Source organism: Octodon degus, unplaced genomic scaffold, assembly GCF_000260255.1.
Source record: "Octodon degus isolate 3935 unplaced genomic scaffold, OctDeg1.0 scaffold00130, whole genome shotgun sequence".
NCBI classification, from domain to species: Eukaryota; Metazoa; Chordata; class Mammalia; order Rodentia; family Octodontidae; genus Octodon; species Octodon degus.
The window spans coordinates 2539542-2560669 of record NW_004524706.1 but is presented as its reverse complement, the minus strand read 5'-3'; the positions used below and the strand labels follow the sequence as shown (position 1 = coordinate 2560669).

The window sequence follows — 21128 nt, the reverse complement described above, 5'->3', positions numbered from 1 at the left end:
GGAGGTTGTCCAACCTGTGAGCTCATTTGCATGTATTTGCATAATGTTACCAACTTCATTTCCCTGGGGGCCTGAAAGCTCTGCATCATGGGGGATCAAATCAGTCTTGGTGTGGGGGGCTGGGAAAGAAAATTGTCAAGGCCAGAGACCAGTCCTAGGAAAATGTTTTCCACTTTTGCTGACTACTTCTTTTTTTTTTTTTTTTTTCCTGCCAGGAGCCAGTGGTCCTGAGCCTTCTGAAGTTAGGAATCTGCCTGGTGGTGGCGATCCTGACATCAAGGATGGGACATCCCAGATGGTGAGTGGTAGGAAAGTCTAGGAAATGGAGATTAGGTTCAGATTCTCAAATTTCAGTAGCTTGGGTTTGAACCTTGATTCAGAATGATTCACCCATTTACTGTCTTTGTGACCCCACCATTTTGAGCTTCATTTGCTCATGGATACATGTGGATAATCTCTACATTACAAGATTTCAATGGGAGTAAAGACTGTGAGGTATGCAGTGTACCTGGTACACAGCAAATGCATGGGAATTAGTAAGAGATAAGCTGTGAGCAGGATCTGGAAGAAGCTTTAACAGGGTGGGTGTGGGGAGGCCAGGCTAGGAGGAAGGGAGATTGAGTCTCAGAGGTTCTGCTGTCTGGAGTCTTTGAGACTGTCATCCCTTCCTAGTCAGCAGATGGCCCAGGAGCTGGTCTGAGATGAGGGAGGGCTCCGTCTGCCAGCTCCTCCGTCCCTGTCCTTCCTGCTGTCACCCCCTCCTGCTGTAGCTCCTGTCCTGGCAGCTCCTGGAACAGTGATCGGAGGCAGCTCTTGCTGAGAGCTGACCTCTCTGTCCTGTAGCCTTGGCAAGCCCAGGCTGGGGGCTGGGACACTCGTTCCAGAGCTGCTTCTCCATCATCTCACTGCTTACCAGCCCTCTGTTCCTGGGAGGAGGAACCCTGGTTTCCAGGCCCCCCTGGGGATTCAGATGTCACTTTGTATGACCACAGTGTTCCTCCTCTGTGGCTTTTCTCTAAGACTCCACTCCAGTGGGAAGGGGGTATGAAAGCAAAAGGGAATTTTTATTGGGGGAATATTTGGAACACAGAAAAGAAAAGAAAAGGACATATTTCAGATTTTTCCTCTTGTCTCAGTCCTGAAGGCAGACAGAAAGAGCGTGCAGCCAGGTGGAAAGAACAGGGTACAGGAAGAGTTGGGCCCAGGGTTCTCTTTAGTCACAGTGTGGGGAGCTGTGGGCCTGAGGCCTGGCAGCTGCAGCAGAGAGGTGGTGTTGGGTAAGGTTGGGACAGAGGTATGGCTCTGGCTCAATCTGCCTGAACCCAGCTTGTTAAAAGCTAGTTCACCTAATGAATAGTTTCTTTGAATATTTTGGGTCTGCTTGGCCCTCCTTTTGTTTTTTATAATCTAAGGGTATTAAAAAACCCATTTGGCTGGGAGATTTGCTCTTGTGAATAAGTATTTATCAAATTTGCAGCCTTTGACAAATGATGAGATTATTCTCTGCCTTTGCATCTTTGCCTATTATGACTGTTTTAAGGACCGTTCAGCCCATTCGTGGAAAGATAGTACACTTAATCACAATAAATTGATATGTATTTAAAGGCATACAAGAATGCCCATTTGAAGATGGTTTTAGGTGAAGAGGCCTGTTGCTCAGTTCAAATCCCTCTTCTTCCCTATTTTCCCAGGAGGTTCCTGGGGCCTGGCCCCCAACACTATGAAGAGCCTTTGCTGAGGCCATGAGGGGTTACCATGGCGACCGAGGCAGCCATCCCCGCCCAGCCCGCTTTGCTGACCAGCAGCATATGGACGTGGGCCCAGCTGCCAGGGCCCCGTACCTGCTGGGCTCCAGGGAGGCCTTCTCCACCGAGCCCCGCTTCTGTGCTCCAAGAGCTGGCCTGGGACACCTTTCTCCGGAAGGGCCCCTGAGCCTGAGCGAGGGGCCATCTGTAGGCCCTGAGAGCGGACCAGGGACGGCCGGGGCTGGGGGGGGTAGCAGCACCTTCCCCAGGATGTACCCTGGCCAGGGCCCCTTTGACACCTGTGAAGACTGTGTGGGCCACCCACCAGGCAAGGGAGCCCCCCGCCTGCCTCCCACACTTTTGGATCAGTTTGAAAAGCAGTTGCCCATTCAACAAGATGGCTTCCACACATTACCATACCAGCGAGGTCCAGCAGCGGGTGGGCCTGGGCCCGGGCCTGGGTCGGGGTCTGGCGCTGCCTCTGAGGCCCGCAGTGAAAGCCCCAGCCGCATCCGGCATCTGGTTCACTCTGTGCAGAAGCTCTTTGCCAAGTCCCACTCTTTGGAGGCCCCTGGGAAGCGGGACTATAATGGGCCTAAAGCCGAGGGAAGAGGTGGCTCTGCGAGTGACAGCTACCCTGGCCCAGGCTCTGGAGGACCTCACACCTCCCACCACCACCATCACCACCACCATCACCACCACCACCAGTCCCGGCATGGCAAGAGGAGCAAGAGCAAGGACCGAAAGGGGGATGGGCGGCACCAGACCAAGGCCACAGGCTGGTGGAGCTCCGATGACAACTTGGACAGTGACAGTGGCTTCCTGGCGGGTGGACGCCCCCCTGGGGAGCCTGGCGGTCCCTTCTGCCTGGAGGCTCCAGATGGTTCCTACCGGGACTTGAGCTTCAAGGGGCGTTCAGGCGGGTCAGAAGGTCGCTGCCTTGCCTGTACTGGCATGTCCATGTCGCTGGATGGACAGTCGGTCAAGCGAAGTGCCTGGCATACCATGATGGTCAGTCAGGGCCGGGATGGATACCCAGGGGCAGGGCCAGGCAAGGGGCTCCTGGGCCCGGAGGCCAAGGCTAAAGCCAGGACTTACCACTATTTGCAGGTGAGGTCTTTTGGGTAATGAGGGAGGTGGGGTGGGGCAGGTCCTCAGAGCCCTCATTAGGCTTGTCAGCAAAGGACAGCAGAAAGGGTTGGATGGGGCTGGTGAGATGGCTCAGTGGTCTAAAGCACCTACTTAGAACAAGCTTAGCAAAGCACAGGGACCGCAGTTCAATCCCCCAGCACCACATGCCAGCCAGCCCTGCCCCCTGCTGGGCTGAGCTGGCCACACACACACACACACACACACACACACACACACACACAGAGATAAATAAATAAAAAATTTTTAAAAAAAGAAAAAGAAAGGGTTGGATGGGAGCCAGCTGTTCCTGTGATGGAGGGCCTTTTCAGTCTTACTGTGTCACCTTGAGCCCCTTTGGGGGCTCAGTTTCCCTATTTATGCAACAAAGGGACCTCTCTATTCTGACAATGTACATCCATTGCAAGGAAACATCTGCATGACCTACTGTTCTGGAAAAGCTAGGCTGACTTTCATCTTAGTGGGGTTAGTGGCAGAATGAAGCTGAGGGAAGGCAGTGGACAGGATAGGGGTGCTCTCTGGGCATAGCTGGCCTTGAGCATGGAGCTCAGCAGTTAGAAAGCAGATCTTCTACCCCAAAGCATTCTCCAGACATCTTTTCTGCTCAGATCGGGGTGACTCTGTTGTTTGAATATGAAGGTCAGATCCCAGAATATTCCTCTTCTGGGTGTGTCATTTTGAGTTCCCTTTATGGTACAAGCGTGAGGCAGTGGAGGAACCTTTGGAGTCAGTCTCGTAGGTTGGGGGATGCACTGAAGTCTGAGTCCTGAAACAGTTCCAGGAAGGGCTTCCTGGAAGTAGATGGTGCCAGGATTTTGTCTTATCACCAATGTGGCCTCTGCTGATGAGGCTAAGAGCAGTAACCCCTAGCCTCATCCAGTGCATAATGTTTTCTTGAACTCTCCCATAGTTTTAAAAAGAAAGCAAGCCCATAGAAGCTCCAGAGATCCAACAGGTAAGGATGTCTTCCAAACTTGAATTCCTCATTTGTTCAGTGACACAGAGGTGAAGACACAGATGCTGCTTGGGAGAGCTCACAGTGTAGAGGGAACAAGCAAGGAAGGAGGTGGAATGTAAGGTGATAGGCTGTGATAGAAGAGGATGCTGGGCACCACTGGTGCACAGCACAGAGGGAGCCTTTCACCTACCAGGTGGTGGTGTCCAGGGGTGGCTTGGAACAGCTTCTGGGAGACATGGCTCCTGAGCTGAATCTCTGGGGAGGAGTTGGAGTTAGTTGGGTGCAGATGAGAGGTGTTCCAGGAAGAGATTGCAGCATGTTCAGAGGTGTGCAGAAGTGAGCCTGTGTGTGTCTTTTGGGTGTCATTGACCTTCTGATAAGTCGTTCCCATGTGAGGGCTCTTCTGGGGGAATCCTGAAAGCCCAAGGTAGCACATAGGGCCATAGTAAAAGCAGGAAAGACTTCAGGGACTCAGGATATGTGCATTGGCTTTTGGATTGCCCCCTCCCTGGTTAGGAAAGTGCTCTAAATGGAGAATTAATGGAGCCCTTGCCATCCCTGGAGCCTTGCCACCATTTTGCTCCTCCTTGCTGCTTCCCTGGGGGCTTCCTTTTTAACATGCACGTCACAGTGTCCTGCAGAGGAGCGAAGAGCTCTGCAGTGGCTACAGAGTGGGAGCCCTGCGGTGTGGTGGAGCATGCCCTGTCTGTCCCCTATGCTGGCGTGCCTGCTGCTCCTTTCTGTCGAGTAAGGAAAGAGGATGATCTCAAGGTCTGGGGTGCTGGGGCATCTTGGGACTAGGAGGTCTGAGCCTACCTGGGGGAGAACCAATGGGATGCAGGAACCTTCCAGGCAGTGTGGTACTCCCTTAGCCCAAAAGCGGAGGAGGCCAGTCCCGTGAGACTAGGTGTCTTTGTTGGACTCCCAGTTTCTCTGTTGAGCTGTTTTCCCTCTGTGGACAGCAGCCCTCCCTTAAACTAGGTTCCTTCCCTCTGGGCCCATGTTCCTTTGTAGAGCATTGTCTCATTCCTTTTTTTTTTTTTTTTTCTTTTTTTTCTTTTTTCAGAACCGGGGATTGAACTCAGGCCCTTGAGCTTGCCAGGGAAGCACTTATTCTACTGAGCCATCTCTCTGGCCCCTGTCTCATTCCTATGTTCCCATTATTTGATGGAGCCCTGACCCTTTGCTTTGCCCTGTTAGCCTCCATTGGGGCTTCTTCCAGGGGCTCATCGTATCCCCGATTCCCCATTCTCACACAGAGTCCTGTTGTCTGATCTAGCCTCACCCTCCCCTTGAAGCCCATGCTTCTGAATCTTGCCCCTGTCAGAACCTCATCCTCATCCTGTTCTTTTTGAATGTTTTAAGTGACCACTGCCCTGCCTGCCCTCTCCACATCCCTCCTCAGCTTCGTTCCCTGCAGTGTGGGTGGCCATCTTGGACTCCTCTGAGGCAAAGCCAGGGCCATTAGTCCCAGTCTGATCCCTCAACCAAGGCATAGCTGATCTCTTCAGGGTCCCTCCATCCTTCACTTTTTCCTGTGTTTAAGGAATGTCACTACTGGCTCTTTCTATCATCCTAAAAAAAATACCCAGATTGATTTTATCCTAATGAAAAATCATAGCTCCCTCCTCTTTTCTTCATATCCAAGTTCTTAGAACACGGACTCCTATTTGTCACTTTCTTCCATTGTCCCCTTTACTACACTCTCTGTCCTCTGAAGTGGCCTGAGTGGTCATCTGGGGAGCTATCCCTGAAACATTTTTCAGGTCTATACTAATAGTTAACATTTATTGCCAGGTGTGGTAGCATACACCTGTAATCCCAACACTCAGAATGTTGAAGCAGCAGGATTGCTATGAGTTCGAGGCCAGCCTAGGCTATACAGTGAGCTCAAGGCCAGTCTGGACTACCAGAAACAAACAAACCCTCAAACACTTTCTATGTCTTGGCCCTGTATTGGGTTATTTGTCTTTCCTACTCGCCTTCCGATGAAGGCATAATTACCATTACAGTCCTCAGGCAAAGAAACCGATGTTTTGAGGTTAATCCAGTTTGCTCATATACTTCTTTAGCGAGGGATGAGGCCAGACTTTTCACAGGGATCTTCTAATTCCTGAGCCTGAGTTACTAACCTCTGAGCACACTGTGGCATTTGACATAATCGACTCTTTTATTCTTGAAATGTCTCCTGTTTCTGTGACATGGCATTCTCCTGCCTTCCCTCCTACCCCTCTGCCCACTCCTTCACAGGTGACTTCACAGGTTCTTCTTCCTTGCTTCCAGTCCCTTCTTAAATGACAGTGGATATCTCCTCTGTTTTCTCTTCCTCTTTCCTCTGGGCTGTCGCCTTCATTCTTCTGTATCCAGTCACAGCCCCTGACTCCCACATGTCTGCCTCCAGCCCCAGAGCCAAACATTCCAACCAGTTGCTTTGCAGCTCAAGGCCAAATTGGAGGTGCTCAATACCAACGCTCTCACCTGCCTTCACACTCCGTGGCTCCGTGAGCGACAGCACCGCCCCCTAGGTCCTCAGCCCTCAGCCTCCACTCATCCTTAGCTCCTCCCTACCCCACCCCAGGCTAATCAGGCTGCTTAACACCTCTCATCTCCATTTCCTTCTCTTCCCCCCTCACTGTCATTGTCTTAATTTAGGCCTCATCATCTCTTGCCTGGATCACAGTCTCAGCCTCCTAATTGGTTAGCCTCCCTCCACTTGCACTGCTGGGCTGCTCCTGGCCCTCTACCACCCAGCCTCTGTCAGGGCTGTTGAGAGCTCCCCTGAACACAAATCTGAGTGCTCCCTGCATAAGGCCCCCTGTGGTTCCTTGCTGGGTGGGCGGGGTGGGCAAGAGCAGAGCCTGAGTAATGTAAGCCTCTTGGAAGGAGGGGTGAAAGGGATGCCTTACAGTGGAGCACAGTGGACACAGGTCACTTAGGTCTGTAATCTTCAACCTGAACTCCATACCTGACTCCTGACATGTTGCCCCCTACACTCTAGATAGGCCTCAGTTAAGCAGCAAAAGGTCCCTGGAGCATGGTGGAGCACCTCCCCTGAGGGAAGGGAAAGCCTGCAACCTTTTCCTATTTCTCTTCTGGATGCTCTTGGTGTGGTCTGTCCCAGGAGGACAGAGCGCCCCCTACTGGAGCCTTAACTCTTGATTGACCGTAGACATGTCGGAGAGACAGAGGCCCTTGTCTCTGCAGGTGCCGCAAGATGACTGGGGGGGTTACCCCACGGGTGGCAAGGATGGGGAGATCCCCTGTCGCAGAATGCGGAGTGGCAGCTACATCAAAGCCATGGGGGATGAGGAGAGTGGAGATTCAGATGGCAGCCCCAAGACATCTCCCAAAGCAGTTGCCCGGCGCTTCGCTTCCCGCCGCTCCTCCAGTGTGGACACGGCCCGGATCAAGTAAGGACAAGGGAGGGATGGGTGGGTGTAGGGAGCTGATGCTGGGAGGGGTGTGAAGAATGGGTTCCAATGGGGGGGGAGTAGCCCTGCTTAGGGTTTAACTGGAGAATCTCTTCCATATATGAGTGGGGGCTTGCCTGGTCGTAGCCTTTGTTTGCATACCTCTGTGGAGGAATCTCTTTACTCAGTCTCCTGGAAGATTCCTTTGGGGACTTTTGGAGAATACGACCTGTCAGAAGTCTAATGCTATCCTTCGCCCTCCATCACTTCCTAGTCCAGCCTGATTCTGACTCTGGTAATTTGACCTTTTTCAGCTGCTGTGTCCCGCCCCGGATCCACCCACGAAGCTCCATCCCTGGCTACAGCCGTTCCCTCACCACTGGCCAGGTAGGGAGAGGCCCAGCGTGTGTGGATGGAAGCTCAGGAGGGGGGATGCTGTTCTGTGTTCAGCCTACACCCTCATATTGGGGGGTCTGTTCATGGAGAGAGCTCCGGTCTGGTTCTGGAGAACTCCACTGTGGGACTGCTGGAGTGACTCAGCCTGGGTTATCTCAGAGAACCACATCCTTGGAACGCACAAGTGTGCTCAAAATGATGGGCTTGTAGGAAAGGGCAGCACCAGTTCTTGGAGGGTCCCCGAGCTTTACTGTTCATGGCCCACTCCCAGACAAAGGTAGGGTAGATGCGCACAGACTGGGCAGAGGCTAAGCAGAATTCTCTGAGACTGTCTTCGGTCTGGGTTCTGCCCCTACTGCCTCTGTCGCATGAAACCTCCAGCAAGGTACTTCACTTTTTATCATTTCCTTTTTCTCGTCTTTAAAATGACAATAGTAGTGATAGCTTTCCACTCAGGGGATTTGTGAGAGTTCAGAAAGAAACTGTGTTCACACACAAGGTATCTGACCCCAAATTGATATTTTAGAAATGTGAGTTTCATACCTAAGTATAGGTTTTCCCTTTAACTAAACACCCGCAACAGCAGTTTAGTAATTAAATGCAGGAGATGGGTTTGAATTCCAGCTCAACTACTTATCAACTGAGTGACCTGGGGCAAGTTACTTGACTTTTTTGAGCCCCGCTGTCCCTACTTAAAAATAGGCATCAGAATAGCATTCTTGGCACAGGGCCACCACTCAATAAAGGTTAGCTATTTTTACTGTTTGCTGGGGGAAAAAAGCAATGCAAAAAGCCATGCAAAAGACTGTCCACATTGGCGCCCATTGTTCCCCGCAGCAGTCTCTCTCTATTCTTTTGTTACACTTCCTGAATCAAGGAATCTGATTGGCACAGCTATCTTTTCACATCAGACCTGCCTGTGTTGCTAAAACCACTAGTTAAGGCTCTATCCTCTTGCTACTTGACCCACCAGCAACATCTAACACAGTTACTGGCTCTTCTTTCCGAATTACTTTCCTTAGTTGGCTCTGAGGACAACACCACACCCTTCAGATTTCCCCTCTGGCTGCTCATTTTCGTCTGTGTCTTAGTGCCTCGGGACTCCAGGATCTCAGCACACGTTTTCCAGGGCTCAATCCCTGAACAGTTCTCTGCACCCACTCCCTAGGTGACCTCATCCAGGCTCATGGCTTTGAAGATTGCCGAGATCACGGTGACTGCCGGGTGCATAACTCCAGCCTAATTCTCCCCTTGAATCTCTGGCCTGTTTATCGAATGGTGTGTTCAACAGCTCCTTTGGATATCTGGTGGACAGCTCAAATTTATGAGAGCCAAATGAAACTACCGATGGCCTCTCCGGCTGCCCAGTGTGCTGTTCCATCTCCTGTCTTCTCCTTTTCCAAATAATGGCAATTTTATTCTTCCAGGAGCTCTGGCCGAAATTGGCTTTCCTTCCTTCATCTTGGTTCTGAGTGTTCAACTCAAGTCCTTGCGTCTGCTAAGAACATACTCTACCACTGACCCACACTCCCTACCCATGAAGTCAGTCTCCTTTCTCTCTCACATCCCATGTCTAACCCCAAAATATATCCAAGATCCAGGGCCCCTTCATCACCTCTGATGCGTGTTCTTTTATCTGGGCCACTGCATTACCTACTGGTTGGTCTCCTGATAAGTCCTGGCTCTCCTTCATTTTCTGTTATAACAGCCAACATGATCATTAAAAATGTATTTATTTGCTCTTCTGGTCAAAACCCTCATCAGGGTTTTGCTGTGATTTATAAGGCCTTGTATCATCTAGCTGGAGCTACCCACCAGTTCTTCTCCCAACCCTGCTCCTACCATACTCCAGCCACAGGAGGTGGCTTGCGGCCCCTCATACACTGCAAGTATGCTCCAGCCTTGGGGGCTTTGCATTTGCCACTCACTGCCCCTGCCCAGATCTCTTCCCCAGACACTCCCCTGGATCCCTTTCTTGCTTCTCTCAGATCTTTTCCCAAATGTTCTAAAATTTTAATTTAACCCCCACCCCCCCGACACATTTCTTATTCCTCTTCCTCCTCCTCTTTTTCCTCTCTCCTCCTCCCACCGCCTATTATCTAACACCACACACTCTTGACATATTTCTCCTAGAGGAATGGCTTAGACTCCCTGCTTTGCAGAAGAGGAATGAGGTTTAAAGTACTAGAGATGTCACCCTGTTATCTCTAGTAATGGTTTTTCTAATAAGTCTATTTTTTTTGTTAAGTATTTGCCTAGAACATCTTTTTCCACCTTTGACTTTAAAGCTTTTTGTCTGCTATGTTTCAGGTATGTCTTTTCTGAGTAGCTTATAGATAGATTTGGTTTCATATTCACTTAATAATTCTTTGAGAGTTTAGTACATTTATATTTACTGTGATTGCTGATATGCTTGGATTCATTTTGATTATTTAGTTTTGTGCTATGTGTCCTCTCTTTTGGGTGATGGTTTTCTACTTCACAGCCGTCTTTTAGATAGATTTTATTTTATTTTTTCTTTACTATTCTTGCAAAATCCAGCACTGGATTGACAGTTATACATTCTGTTTTATTCTCTATTCTTTATAGTTCTCGTAGTTTTAATGTGCGTACTTAACTTAGCAGCCTGAAGCTGACAAGTTTTCTACCTTCTCCCGAGCCATACAAAAACCTTAGGACATTTTCATTGAATGTTAATATCCTCTCTCTTCTCATTATTTTTAAGTATCAAAAATTTATTTTTGAGTAGAGGGTTCTAGCTCAGTGATAGGGTGTTGCCTAGGCTGCACAAGGCCTGGGTTCCACCCTCAGCACCCACTCACAGTGCTGGGTGCTAGCAGTGTAATATTAAGCAGTCAGCTAGGGCAGTGTTTCCCACTTACTGACTTGTATTTGCATATTGTTATTTGGAGGACGGAACACATTAAAACATTTCTGTGTGTACGTGGTGTTGGGATTCAAGCCTAGCCCAGCATATGTGCTAGACAAGTGCTCTACCACTGAGCTATGTCCCTGTCCCCTATCCACATTAAATTTTATCAGGGATAATCCATAAAATTTGCTATTCTTGTTTATACTTTTGATGAAAAATTGAAGAAATCTTTGCCAAATCTATGATCACAAAATTTACAGCAATGTTTTGATGCTTTTGTTTAGGTAAATGGTCCTTTTTGAGCTCTTTGTGATTCGCGTTAGGTTCTAAATTCATCTTTCGCATTTAGAGATCCAATTTTGCCAGTACCATTTGCTAAGAAGATTTTTTTCTCACTGAAATTTTTGGTCCCTTTGTCAAAGTCAATTTACTGTAAGTTTCTGTGTTTATTTGTGGAGCTTCAGATCTATCCCATTGGTGTAAATGAGTCTCTCCTTATGCTATTACCACCTGCTTGGATTAGTGTGGCTGTGTAATAAGAATTTTAGTCAGTATAAATAATAGGCTTTTGTTACTTTTTTAAAAGATTTTTTGTGTGTGTTTTCTTAGCATATAAATATGGATTTTAAGGACGCTTGTTAGGGACCCTCAAACATAGGAGTTTAAAGGAACTACATTGAATTTGTAAACCAATTTATGAGTATTGTGCTCCTGACAATATTAAATGTTATTATCTTTTTTTTTTTTTGGTAAAGGTAATAGAATATTATTATCTTAGACATAGGTTTCCCTTGTTTTTTGTTTTGTTTTGTCTTTTTTTTTTTTTTTTTTTGTAGTACTGAGGATTGAATCAAGGCCTTTGTACTGAGCTATATCCCCAGCCCCTTTTACTTTATATTTTGAGACAGGGTCTTGCTAAGTCATTGAGTTGCCTGGCTCAGTTCAAACTTGTACTCTTCCTGCCTCAGCTACTGCAAAGCGCTGGGATTATCCATATGCACCACTGGACCTGGCTTTAGTTCTTTCTTTGATCTCTTTCAGTATTTAACAAAACATTTTTTGGTATCAGGAATCAAACTCAGGACTTGCACTTGCCAGGCAGGTACTGTGCCTCTGAGCTATAACCCCGGCCCTTAAAAAATTTTTAATCTTTATTATAAATTGACAAAGTTTAGACATATATAGTATATAATGTGATGTTATATCTGAATATAATTACATTAAACCATTAACATACTCATCACTTCAAATATTTAAGTGATAGGATATTTTAAATTTGATAGCCTCTTGCCTTCTTTTATGTACTGTTGCCCAGCATTTTATTTTGTTTTTTGTCTTTTTTGATACAGGGTCTTACTACACAATTCAGACTCATAGTGATCCTCCTCTCTCAGCTTCCCCAGGGTTGGGATTACAGGTGTGCACCACTATGCCTGATTCCAGGGCTGGCATGGTATGGGGTACCAGGGATTGAACTCAGGACCTTGTGCTTGCCAGGCAGGCACTTATGCCGCTGAGCTATCTCCCCAGCCGTATTTTTTGTCTTTTTTAGGCGTGGTTTCACTATGTCGTTCAGGCTGGACCTGAACTCATTTTGTAGCCCAGGCTGTCCTCAAACTTGAAGGGATCCTCTTACCTCAGCCTCTCAAATACTGGGATTACAGGCATGGACCACCACATCTGGCTATTGCCCAATATTTTACTTTCATTTTTTACCTCCTGGATTCATCTTTATTATTGTTGTTACTATTTACTATGGTAACTTGGTCGATGCTCACATTTTACCCCTCCTCCAGTTATTCCTTTCTCCTAAAGTATATTCTTAAATTTTTTAGTAAATGCTTGTTAGTAGCAAGCTCTAACAAAGGTATATTTACCCTTATTATTTCTTATGGCTTAGCTTATTAGGGGAATTCTTTTTTTTTTTTTTTTAATGTATTTAGGACAAGGTCTATAGGGTCTGTAAGGTCTCACTATGTAGATCACACCATAGTGATCCGCCTGTTTTCAGCCTCCCAAGAGCTGAGATTACAGGTGCACGCCGCCACGCCCAGTCTTAATTGCCATCTTAGCACACCCCTGGGGCAGGGCCAGCATGGCTTGTGGTGCTGGGGATCAAACCCTGGCCGCTGTGCTCTGCCTAAGCAGGCGCTTTAGTCTGCTGAGCTGGCTGGCTGGCCCATAATTATTAGGGGAATTCTAAGTCAACATTTATCTTCTCTCAATGTTTTGAGGGTATTTCATTTTCATTTATTTTCTGTTGTTGCTGTTAAGAAGCCTGCTATTAACAGAAATGTCCTTGTAGCTAATTTCATTTCTCTCTGGTTGCTGTTGAGCTCTCATCCTGATTTTGTGGTTCTGCAGTTTCACTTTATCTGCATGTGTATGCTCCCAAAACCTGAGGATTTAAAACTTACCTCTGGTTACTGCATAGTACATCTTTTTTTTCCCCACTGTTTTACTTTCAATCCATGTATGTTTTGAATCTAAGCTATGCTTGTGGTACACAGCCTCTGATTGAGTCCTGCTTTTTTACAGTACTCAATCAGTCTCTGCCTTTTGAATGGGAGTTTTTTATTCATTCACATTTAGTGTGATTATTGGTATGGTTGGATTGTCTCATCATTTTTGTATCTGTTCCTCTTTTAGTGTTTTATTTTATATTAAATGAACATTTTTAGTAGATCATTTGAATTCCTTCATTAATTGTTTTACTACATTATTTGAATTATGTTATTAGTGGGTGTACCAAGGATTATGAGGTGTATCTAGATATAATAATAAATTAACATAATTAGTTATGATAAAAATAGGAACATTGTTCTAATACATCTTCTTTTGCTTTCCTTTCTCTGCTGTGATATTATGGTCATATAAATCATCTCTAATAATCCCAGCACTCTGGAAGGCTGAAGAAAGATAATCACAAGTTCAGACTCAGCCTGGGCAACTTAGACTTTGTTTCAAAATTTAAAAAATAAAAAGGATTGGAAATTTAGCTCAGCATGAAATCCCTGAGTTCAATCCCCAGTAAAACACACACACAAGCACACACACATCATTGTTATAATCTCTATATGTGTGTGTGTGTGTTACAAACCTAGCAATTGTTATAACCCAAAAACTGACATTATAATAAGTGTTTTATATAACTTAATCTTTCAAAAAAGTTAAGAGTGAGAAAACTAGTAGAACCTTTTATATTTGCTCACATATTTACCATTTTTGGTGCTCTTCATTTCTTGTGTATTTTCTTATAAGGTGGATCTCGTAATAAATTCTGCAGTGTATATTTACCTGGAAATGTCTTTATTTATTTATTTTTGAAATGTCTTTATTCTGAACTTTTTATTTTTAATCTTTTATTTATTTATTTGACACAGGATCTTACTATGAAGCTGACACTCATAGTGATCCTCTTGTCTTAGCCTCCCCAGCACTGGGATTGCAGGCGTGTGCCACCATACCCGTTTTCTTAATTAACTTTTTTTTTATTTTATTTATGTGTGTGTGTGTGTGTGTGTGTGTATGTGTGGCCAGCTCAGCCCACCAGGGGGCGGGCTGGCTGGCATGTGGTGCTGGGGGATTGAACCGTGGTCCCTGTGCTTTGCTAAGCTTGTTCTAAGTAGGTGCTTTAGACCACTGAGCCATCTCACCAGCCCTTAATTAACTTTTGAAGGATAATTTTGCTGAATATAGAATTCCTGGTGGGCTGGGTTTTTTTCAATATTTATTTTTTAGGTATTTTCATGGTGTGGTACTTCAACACAGGGCCTTGCACATGGTAGGCAAATGCTCTATTACCGGTCTACATCCCCAGCTCTGTTTTAGTGCTTTGGTCATACTATTCTACTGTCTTATTATATTTATTGGTTCTGATGAAAATCTGGTAGTTTCTGTACATATGAGAATTTTCTCTTGTGGCTACTGAACTTTTCTGTCTTCAGTGTTCAACATTTTGGTTATAATATGTCTGGATCTCTTAATGTTTAGCTTTAAGTTTATTGAACTTCTGTGAACTGTAGGTTAATTTTTAAAAATAAATTTAGAGGGGCTTGGGAGATAGCTCAGCAGTCTAAGTACCTGCCTCCCAAGTGCAAGGACCCAGGTTTGATCCCCAGTACTGCATGCCACGCTGGCCCTAGAACCCAGGGCACACCATGCCGGCCACCGAAACTGGGCGTGGTGGTGCACATCTGTAATCTCAGCACTGGAGAGTTGGAGACAGGAAGATCACTAGGAGTCTGAGCTGTGTAGTGAGACTCTGTACCAAGTAAATAAATAAAAGATTTTTTAAAAAATTTAGAGTTTTGTTATTATTTTGTGACACATATTGCTTTTAATTTTTTTTTAATTTATTGGATACAGGGTCTCACTGTGCAGCTCAGACTCATCGTGATCCTCCCTTTTTTCAGCCTCCCCAGCACTGGGATTACAGGCATGCACCATTACACCCACTCCCAGTGGCTGTCTCTGCACACCCGGGATGGGGGGGGGCCAGTGCAGTATGTGGTGCTAGGGATTGAATCCCGGTCCCTGTTCTTTTTTTTTTTTTTTTTTTTTTTTTTTTTTTTTGACATTACTCATAACACCAATAATTTATTTTGGAATAATTTAAAGACTTCTTGAGCTTACACAAATAGATATTTTTACCAAAAAAATATTATTGTTCATGTTTGTCAGCAGTTTCTTTGACTTAGAGTTTACGATGGAGATCTTTCCAGGTCAGCCAGAAACATTCATTATATATATATTTTTTAAAACTTTATAAATCTAGGTTATATTTTACTTTACCGGTCCCTGTTCTTGCCTCAGCAAGGCTTAGTCTGCTGAGTATTCTCGCTGGCCTGTGTTACATATTTCTATTCCCACTATTTTTTCCAATACTTTTATGTTGCTTTTCTCTCACCTTTCTCTTCTCTTCTTCTTCTGGGTTCCCATTACATGTATATTAGTGTGCTTGATGTTGTCCAAATTCTCTTTGAGACTCTATTCATCTATTCAATCTTTTCTCTCTCCAGTCTTCAGATTGGGTAATATGTAATGATCTATCTTCAGGCTTACTGATTATTCAGGCTCAGCCTCTATTGAATTTTACATTTCAGTTATTGTACTTTTCATTTCCAACATTTTTGAATTTTTCTTCTCTGTAAACCCTGTATTAAATACAAAAATAAAATTTGTATTCATGACATCATTGTTGTCATGCTTGTCTTTAAATCTTTAGACATGGTTTCCTTTAGGTTTTGTTTTTTGTTTTTTTTTTTTTTCTGTATTTAGTACAGGGTCTATAGGATCTTACTATACAGATCAGACTCATAATGAACCTTCCTGTTTTTCAGCCTCCCAAGCGCTGGAATTACAGGTGCATGTCACCATGCCCAGTCTCAATCGCTGTCTCAGCGTGCCTCGGTGGCAGGGCTGGCGGGCCTGGCACAGCAGGCTGGGGATCAAACTCCCCCCCACACACAAGCCCCGTGTCTGCCTAAGCAGGTGCTTTAATCCTCTGAGCTATCTGGCCGGCCCACAACTTAATTCAGGCTGCCTCAAGGGCTGATCTGGCAGGGCTTGAGGAGCTGAGAGTTGCGCCTTACTGCATAAACAACTAAGCTATCAGGCAAGCCCCAAGGATTTTTTTTTTTCTTTTGACTACTTCAGGCTGCCTTAAGGGCATATCTGGTGCAGCTTCTGGACCTGGGAATCGAACCGTGGTCCTTTGCATCTGACTGCATTTGCCCAAGTGGTGCTTTAAACAACTGAGCTATCTGGTAAGACCCCTAACTGGGGTCTAATCTGGCAAGATTCCTAACTCTGAATTCATTTTTGTCCCTCTTGGGGTTTTTTATTGCTTTGTTCCTTAATCCCTGGACAAAATCTGTGAAACCTGACTTCCCTAAAACATAGAACTGTTGATGTTTCCACTCAATTTTTTTTCTTTCTAATCATTTTTCCTAGAGATTGCCCTTACATCTGTAGAGTTTAATGCTCTCCCAAAGATTGATTAGAAGTTGTTCTCATAACCAGAAGTGGTGGTGCACACCCATAACCCCAACATTCTGGAAGGCTGAACTAGGAAGATTAAAGTTTGAACCCAGCATAGTTGGTAGGCAATTTAGCAACTTACCAAGGCCCTGTATCAAAATTTTTAAGAAGGACTAGGGATGTGTGCTTAACAATTTGAAGCCAGTGAGACTTCCTGTCTCATCCTCTTTTCTGGAGGAAACCTTTAGGTCTTTCTTTCTTTCTTTTTTTTTTTTTTTCCCTTGGAGCAGTTTTTTTTTTCTCCCATAATTTTATTGAGAAACAAATAGCAATGAGACAGTTTCAAACCAAATTGGTAGGACAGTTTCAACAATTAACACATTGCATACATTTTTCCTAGTGGTTAATTGCTGTACAAGATTCGGACATGATATCTTATTTACAAACACCATTAGAACAAATCCCTCTATTCATCAAGAGAATGTAACTATATATCTATCCTAACCACTTTGAATACACAGATACAAAATGGATATTCATCTGTATCCCCCCTTTTTTTTTTGTTAAGTTCCGTTATTTGAATATTATAGGTGTGTAAACTCAGCAAAATATTCTAAAAGAGTCCAGTAGCCCATAACAGTATTGGGTCTTCCACTTCACTGGCAATGTCAGATATTGTTGACCTGAGTCCCCTACAGCTCAACATAACAGCATGGCTTTACTTCTTATATTTTGTTTTTATACTTTTCTGCTGGATGGTTAAGACCAAGGTAAAGCAGGACCTATGCAACAAGAGTTGTAGCTTTTGGGTCTGATAGGGTCAGTGAAATCCCCTCAGGATTTATCCTGAGATCCTGTACCTCAGATTGTAGAACCTTTGTCACTGTCAGCCATGTGGATGAGTCATGGCCAATGCTTGGCCAATGTGCTCTCTGTGAAAGCCTGAGAGAATGTTTTCTCTCCATGTGACTCTCCTTAGGCACACTCTACATCATCAATCACTTTCTTCTTTGGCCCCATAATTTCCTTGATCAGAAAATTTGGGACACTATGTGATGTTACATGCTGTTATGTGATGTTAAGTATATGTTCTCATATGTCCTGAGTCTTAATTGACCTTGGAAGGCTAGGACCAAAATGTTGGCTTTCCTTGCGGCCCTCCTTTTTCTCTAATTTTGGTCTGCAAACTTAGGTTGTTAACCCTCTAGAAGACAAGCTTATTGTTATTACCATACAACCTAGGCTGTTAAGCTTAACCTCACTATCTGTCTGCATATCAAACATCTTAGGCATAACATGGAACAGGTATTTTTCATCAAGTATTGATATGTTGAACTTTAAGTCCCGATAGAATATGATGAAAAAACATTTAAAAATTAGAACATATTTTAAATAGGTCTTTCTTTTTCAAGCCTGCCACGGTTTTTACTCTTCACTAGACTTTCCTCTGCACATAGATACAGGCAACACTGGTCAGAGATATATTGTAGGTCAGGGCCTCTTTGCTTTCTGCTGTGTGTTCACTCAGCCTCCACTTAACCCAAAGTATATGGAAAAGTTAAAAACCCCAGTTATTATCTCATCCTTTAAAATTCTTTTTTTTTTTTTTTTGCAGAACCAGGCATTGAACTCAGGCCCTTGCACTTGACAGGGAAGTACTTATCCCACTGAGCCATCTCCCCGGCTCAAATTCTTAAATATCTGGCTAGTCTTCCGGTTTATTACATGCTGCACACGTGTTAAAACTGGAGGCTCGCTGTGCTGCTGGCCCTTCCTGTCCTGGACACTACAGCTGACGGTACTCCAAAGAGAAGGGGCAGTAGGGCAGCTGGCTGTCATAGCCTGTACTAGTCTGGTGACCCACTGCATCTACAGGAGCTGGGGGACTGGGAGAGGGGAGCAGGCTCAGGCCAGAGTGCTGTAGAGCCATGCACCCCAAATGAGTCAACTTCATGATAAATATTTTGTGTGTGTGTGTGTGTGTGTGTGTGTGTGCGCGCGCGCGCGCCTTGATAATAGTGATAAAATGGTTAGTTTGGGTTTTTTTTTTACAGTTTTGTCCAGCTTTATAGTTGATTTATGTGATTGGATTTGATGTCTGAAGTCATGACAAAGTTGGAAAATTATCAACAACTGTCATTATTTTTTTAATGTATTTATTTATTTATTTATTGGGTGGCTCAGCCTGCCCTGAGGGTGGCGCTGGTGTGGCATGTGGTGCCAGGGATCAGAGCACTGTTCTCCTGTGCTAGCCTAAGCTCGCTTAAGCAGGTGTTTTAGGCCACTGAGCTATCTTGCCGGCCCCCTGTCATTATTTCTTCACATTCTACCTCTCCTGCAATCTGTCTAGTCTCTCTCTCTGTTAACAGCCTCTGTTGGTCATGAGCGGACCTTCTTATTCTTTCCTCCATGTATCTGAACCTCTCCTTCATGATGTCCCTGTCTGCCACACATGTTCCATAGGTAAACCTTCCAGTGCACTGATTTTTTTCCTTTTATGTCTTGTTTATCATTAATAAATTGTTTTTCATTTTATTGACTTTTCTTTTCCTTTTTCCATTTTATGTTTAGTATAGGGTCTCACTACACAGTTGGACTCGTAGTGATCCTCCTGTTTTCAGCCTCCCCAGTGCTGGGATTACAGGTGTATGTCACCATGCCTAGACTTGTTCCTTGACTCAGCATGCCCCAGGGGCAGGGCCATTTTATTGATTTTTCTAAAAATCTGATTTGATTTGCTTTCAGATCTCTAGTCTCTTTTTTTCTTCTCCTTATATTTTTAGTTTATCTTTTAAATTTTAGGACTTATAAGTATAGTTTAAAGCTGAGTAAAATGGTGTGTGCCTATAACCTAGTTACTCAAGATCCTTCTGAAAGCAGAAGGATCACATGAGCTCAGGAGCTGGGCGACATCATGAAGCCTTGTTTTTATTTTTTAAGGTATGATACATACTTTAAAAGTGTCTTTGTTATAGCTTAGGTGACATTAGCTGCTTTAAGAGATAAAACCTGAATTCTCGATGACTTATAACTCAATATTGATTTAGTTATTTATATCAGTTTGTATTAGTTACCTATTGCTTACTAATAAATTATCCCAAAATGTAATAACTTAAAACAACAAATATGTATTATCTTCTAGTTTCTGCGTACTGCTTAGTTGGGTGACGCCTGCAGTAAAGGTTTGGTGGCTATCTCGAGGCCCGCTTCACAGGAGCTGCTGTGTGTACTCCCCTGGTGGTTGGTAGCTCTTGGGTCTGCACTGGCTATTGGCCAGTGGTCAGTGGTGTCAGGTTCTTGCCATGTGGTTTCAGAAGTGACACCCCACTATCTGTGATGTTCTACTCTCTAGAAATGAGCAAGTAAGTCCAGTCCATGACCCAGAGGAAGACAAGACGTGCATGCCAGGAGGTAGATGCCATGAGGGATAGGGTCAGAGATGTCTGCCGCATGGCCCCTGCTAGCTCACCTTGGGTGGGGCTTCATCTCTAAGAAGCCCAAGCTGCTTGAGTTAGGCATGGTCCCCCAGGAAACATTCTGCAGCTGCTTTTCTAGAATATTCCTGGTCTGAGAACACCTTATGTTAATTTTTAATCTGCGCCATGCAGGCCCAGGCAGACACACAGTTCTGGTGTGTGGGAGTACTGGCTTGTGGATCCAGATCTTTGGGGGAATTTCCCCCTTTCCAGCCTCATCTACAGACTGGCTCCCTTGTCATCAGCCTCTTGTGATGACTAGTTTTCTTTTCTTCCTCTCTTCATTTTCATCAAAGATTTTTCTTTGCCTGGCTTTATGAAGGTTCTCATTTCTTACTTCTCATTTGGAATTTGTGTGGGCCCAAAGCCTTACTCCTGCATCCCAGTGGGTGTTAAAGCCTAAGTCTTTTGGTTACTGAGACCAGCAACCCCTGCCCCCACCTCCACCTCCACCGGGCTGTTTGCAGCATTGGTTCATACAGTTCCGATCCTGATTTTCCAGACTCCTCTTTGCTTTTGTCCCCCTGGGGACTTAGCTTGCTTTCTTGTGAGCTCAGTTATGCATATAAAATAATGTTGGCTATATTCTATCCAGTGTTTCAGAATGGTTTGGAATGGGAGGCTTTTCCAAAGGTTATCTAAACTAAATAACATATGTAAAGTGTACAGGATGTTGCCTGTCCCCCATCCACCCTAGCAGACAATTTCCAATGAGATGCAAACAAAATGTTTTCCTCTCAGTATCCCCCCTGCTTGGAAATGGCTATTGATTCTGAATCTGGCTTGGAGAAGGTTAAGGAGTTCATTTCCCCAGGGAAATCTTTGATTTATTTTTTATTTTTTATTTTTTTGTATTTTGGGGAAGGGTCTACAGGGTGTTCAGGGTCTCACTGTTAGATCGGACTTATAGTGATCCACCTGTTTACAGCCTCCCAAGAGCTGGGATTATAGGCGGGTGCCACCATGCCCAGTCTCAATTGCTGGCTCAGTGTGCCCTGGGGGCGGGGCTGGCACAGCAGACCCGGGGATCGAACCCCCAGTCCCTATACTTGCTTGTAGGCACTTTAATCTGCTGAGCTATTTGTCTGGCTCTGATTTATTTATTTATTTATTTATTTATTTATTTATTTATTTTAAATA

The 21128-nt window shown here is 44.9% G+C and overlaps 1 protein-coding gene across 1 annotated transcript in view; it reads left to right on the top strand.

The window, feature by feature from the left end:
* The window catches only part of Dlgap3 (DLG associated protein 3), a 61320-nt gene that overhangs the window by 16234 nt on the left and 23958 nt on the right, over positions 1-21128 (top strand). Inside the window, exons 2-5 of the mRNA XM_004641004.1 lie at positions 216-298; positions 1692-2855; positions 7057-7262; positions 7577-7649. Of these exons, the coding sequence (XP_004641061.1) occupies positions 1743-2855; positions 7057-7262; positions 7577-7649 (1392 nt within the window). The 5' untranslated portion in view covers positions 216-298; positions 1692-1742. The remainder of the gene's footprint in view (positions 1-215; positions 299-1691; positions 2856-7056; positions 7263-7576; positions 7650-21128) is intronic.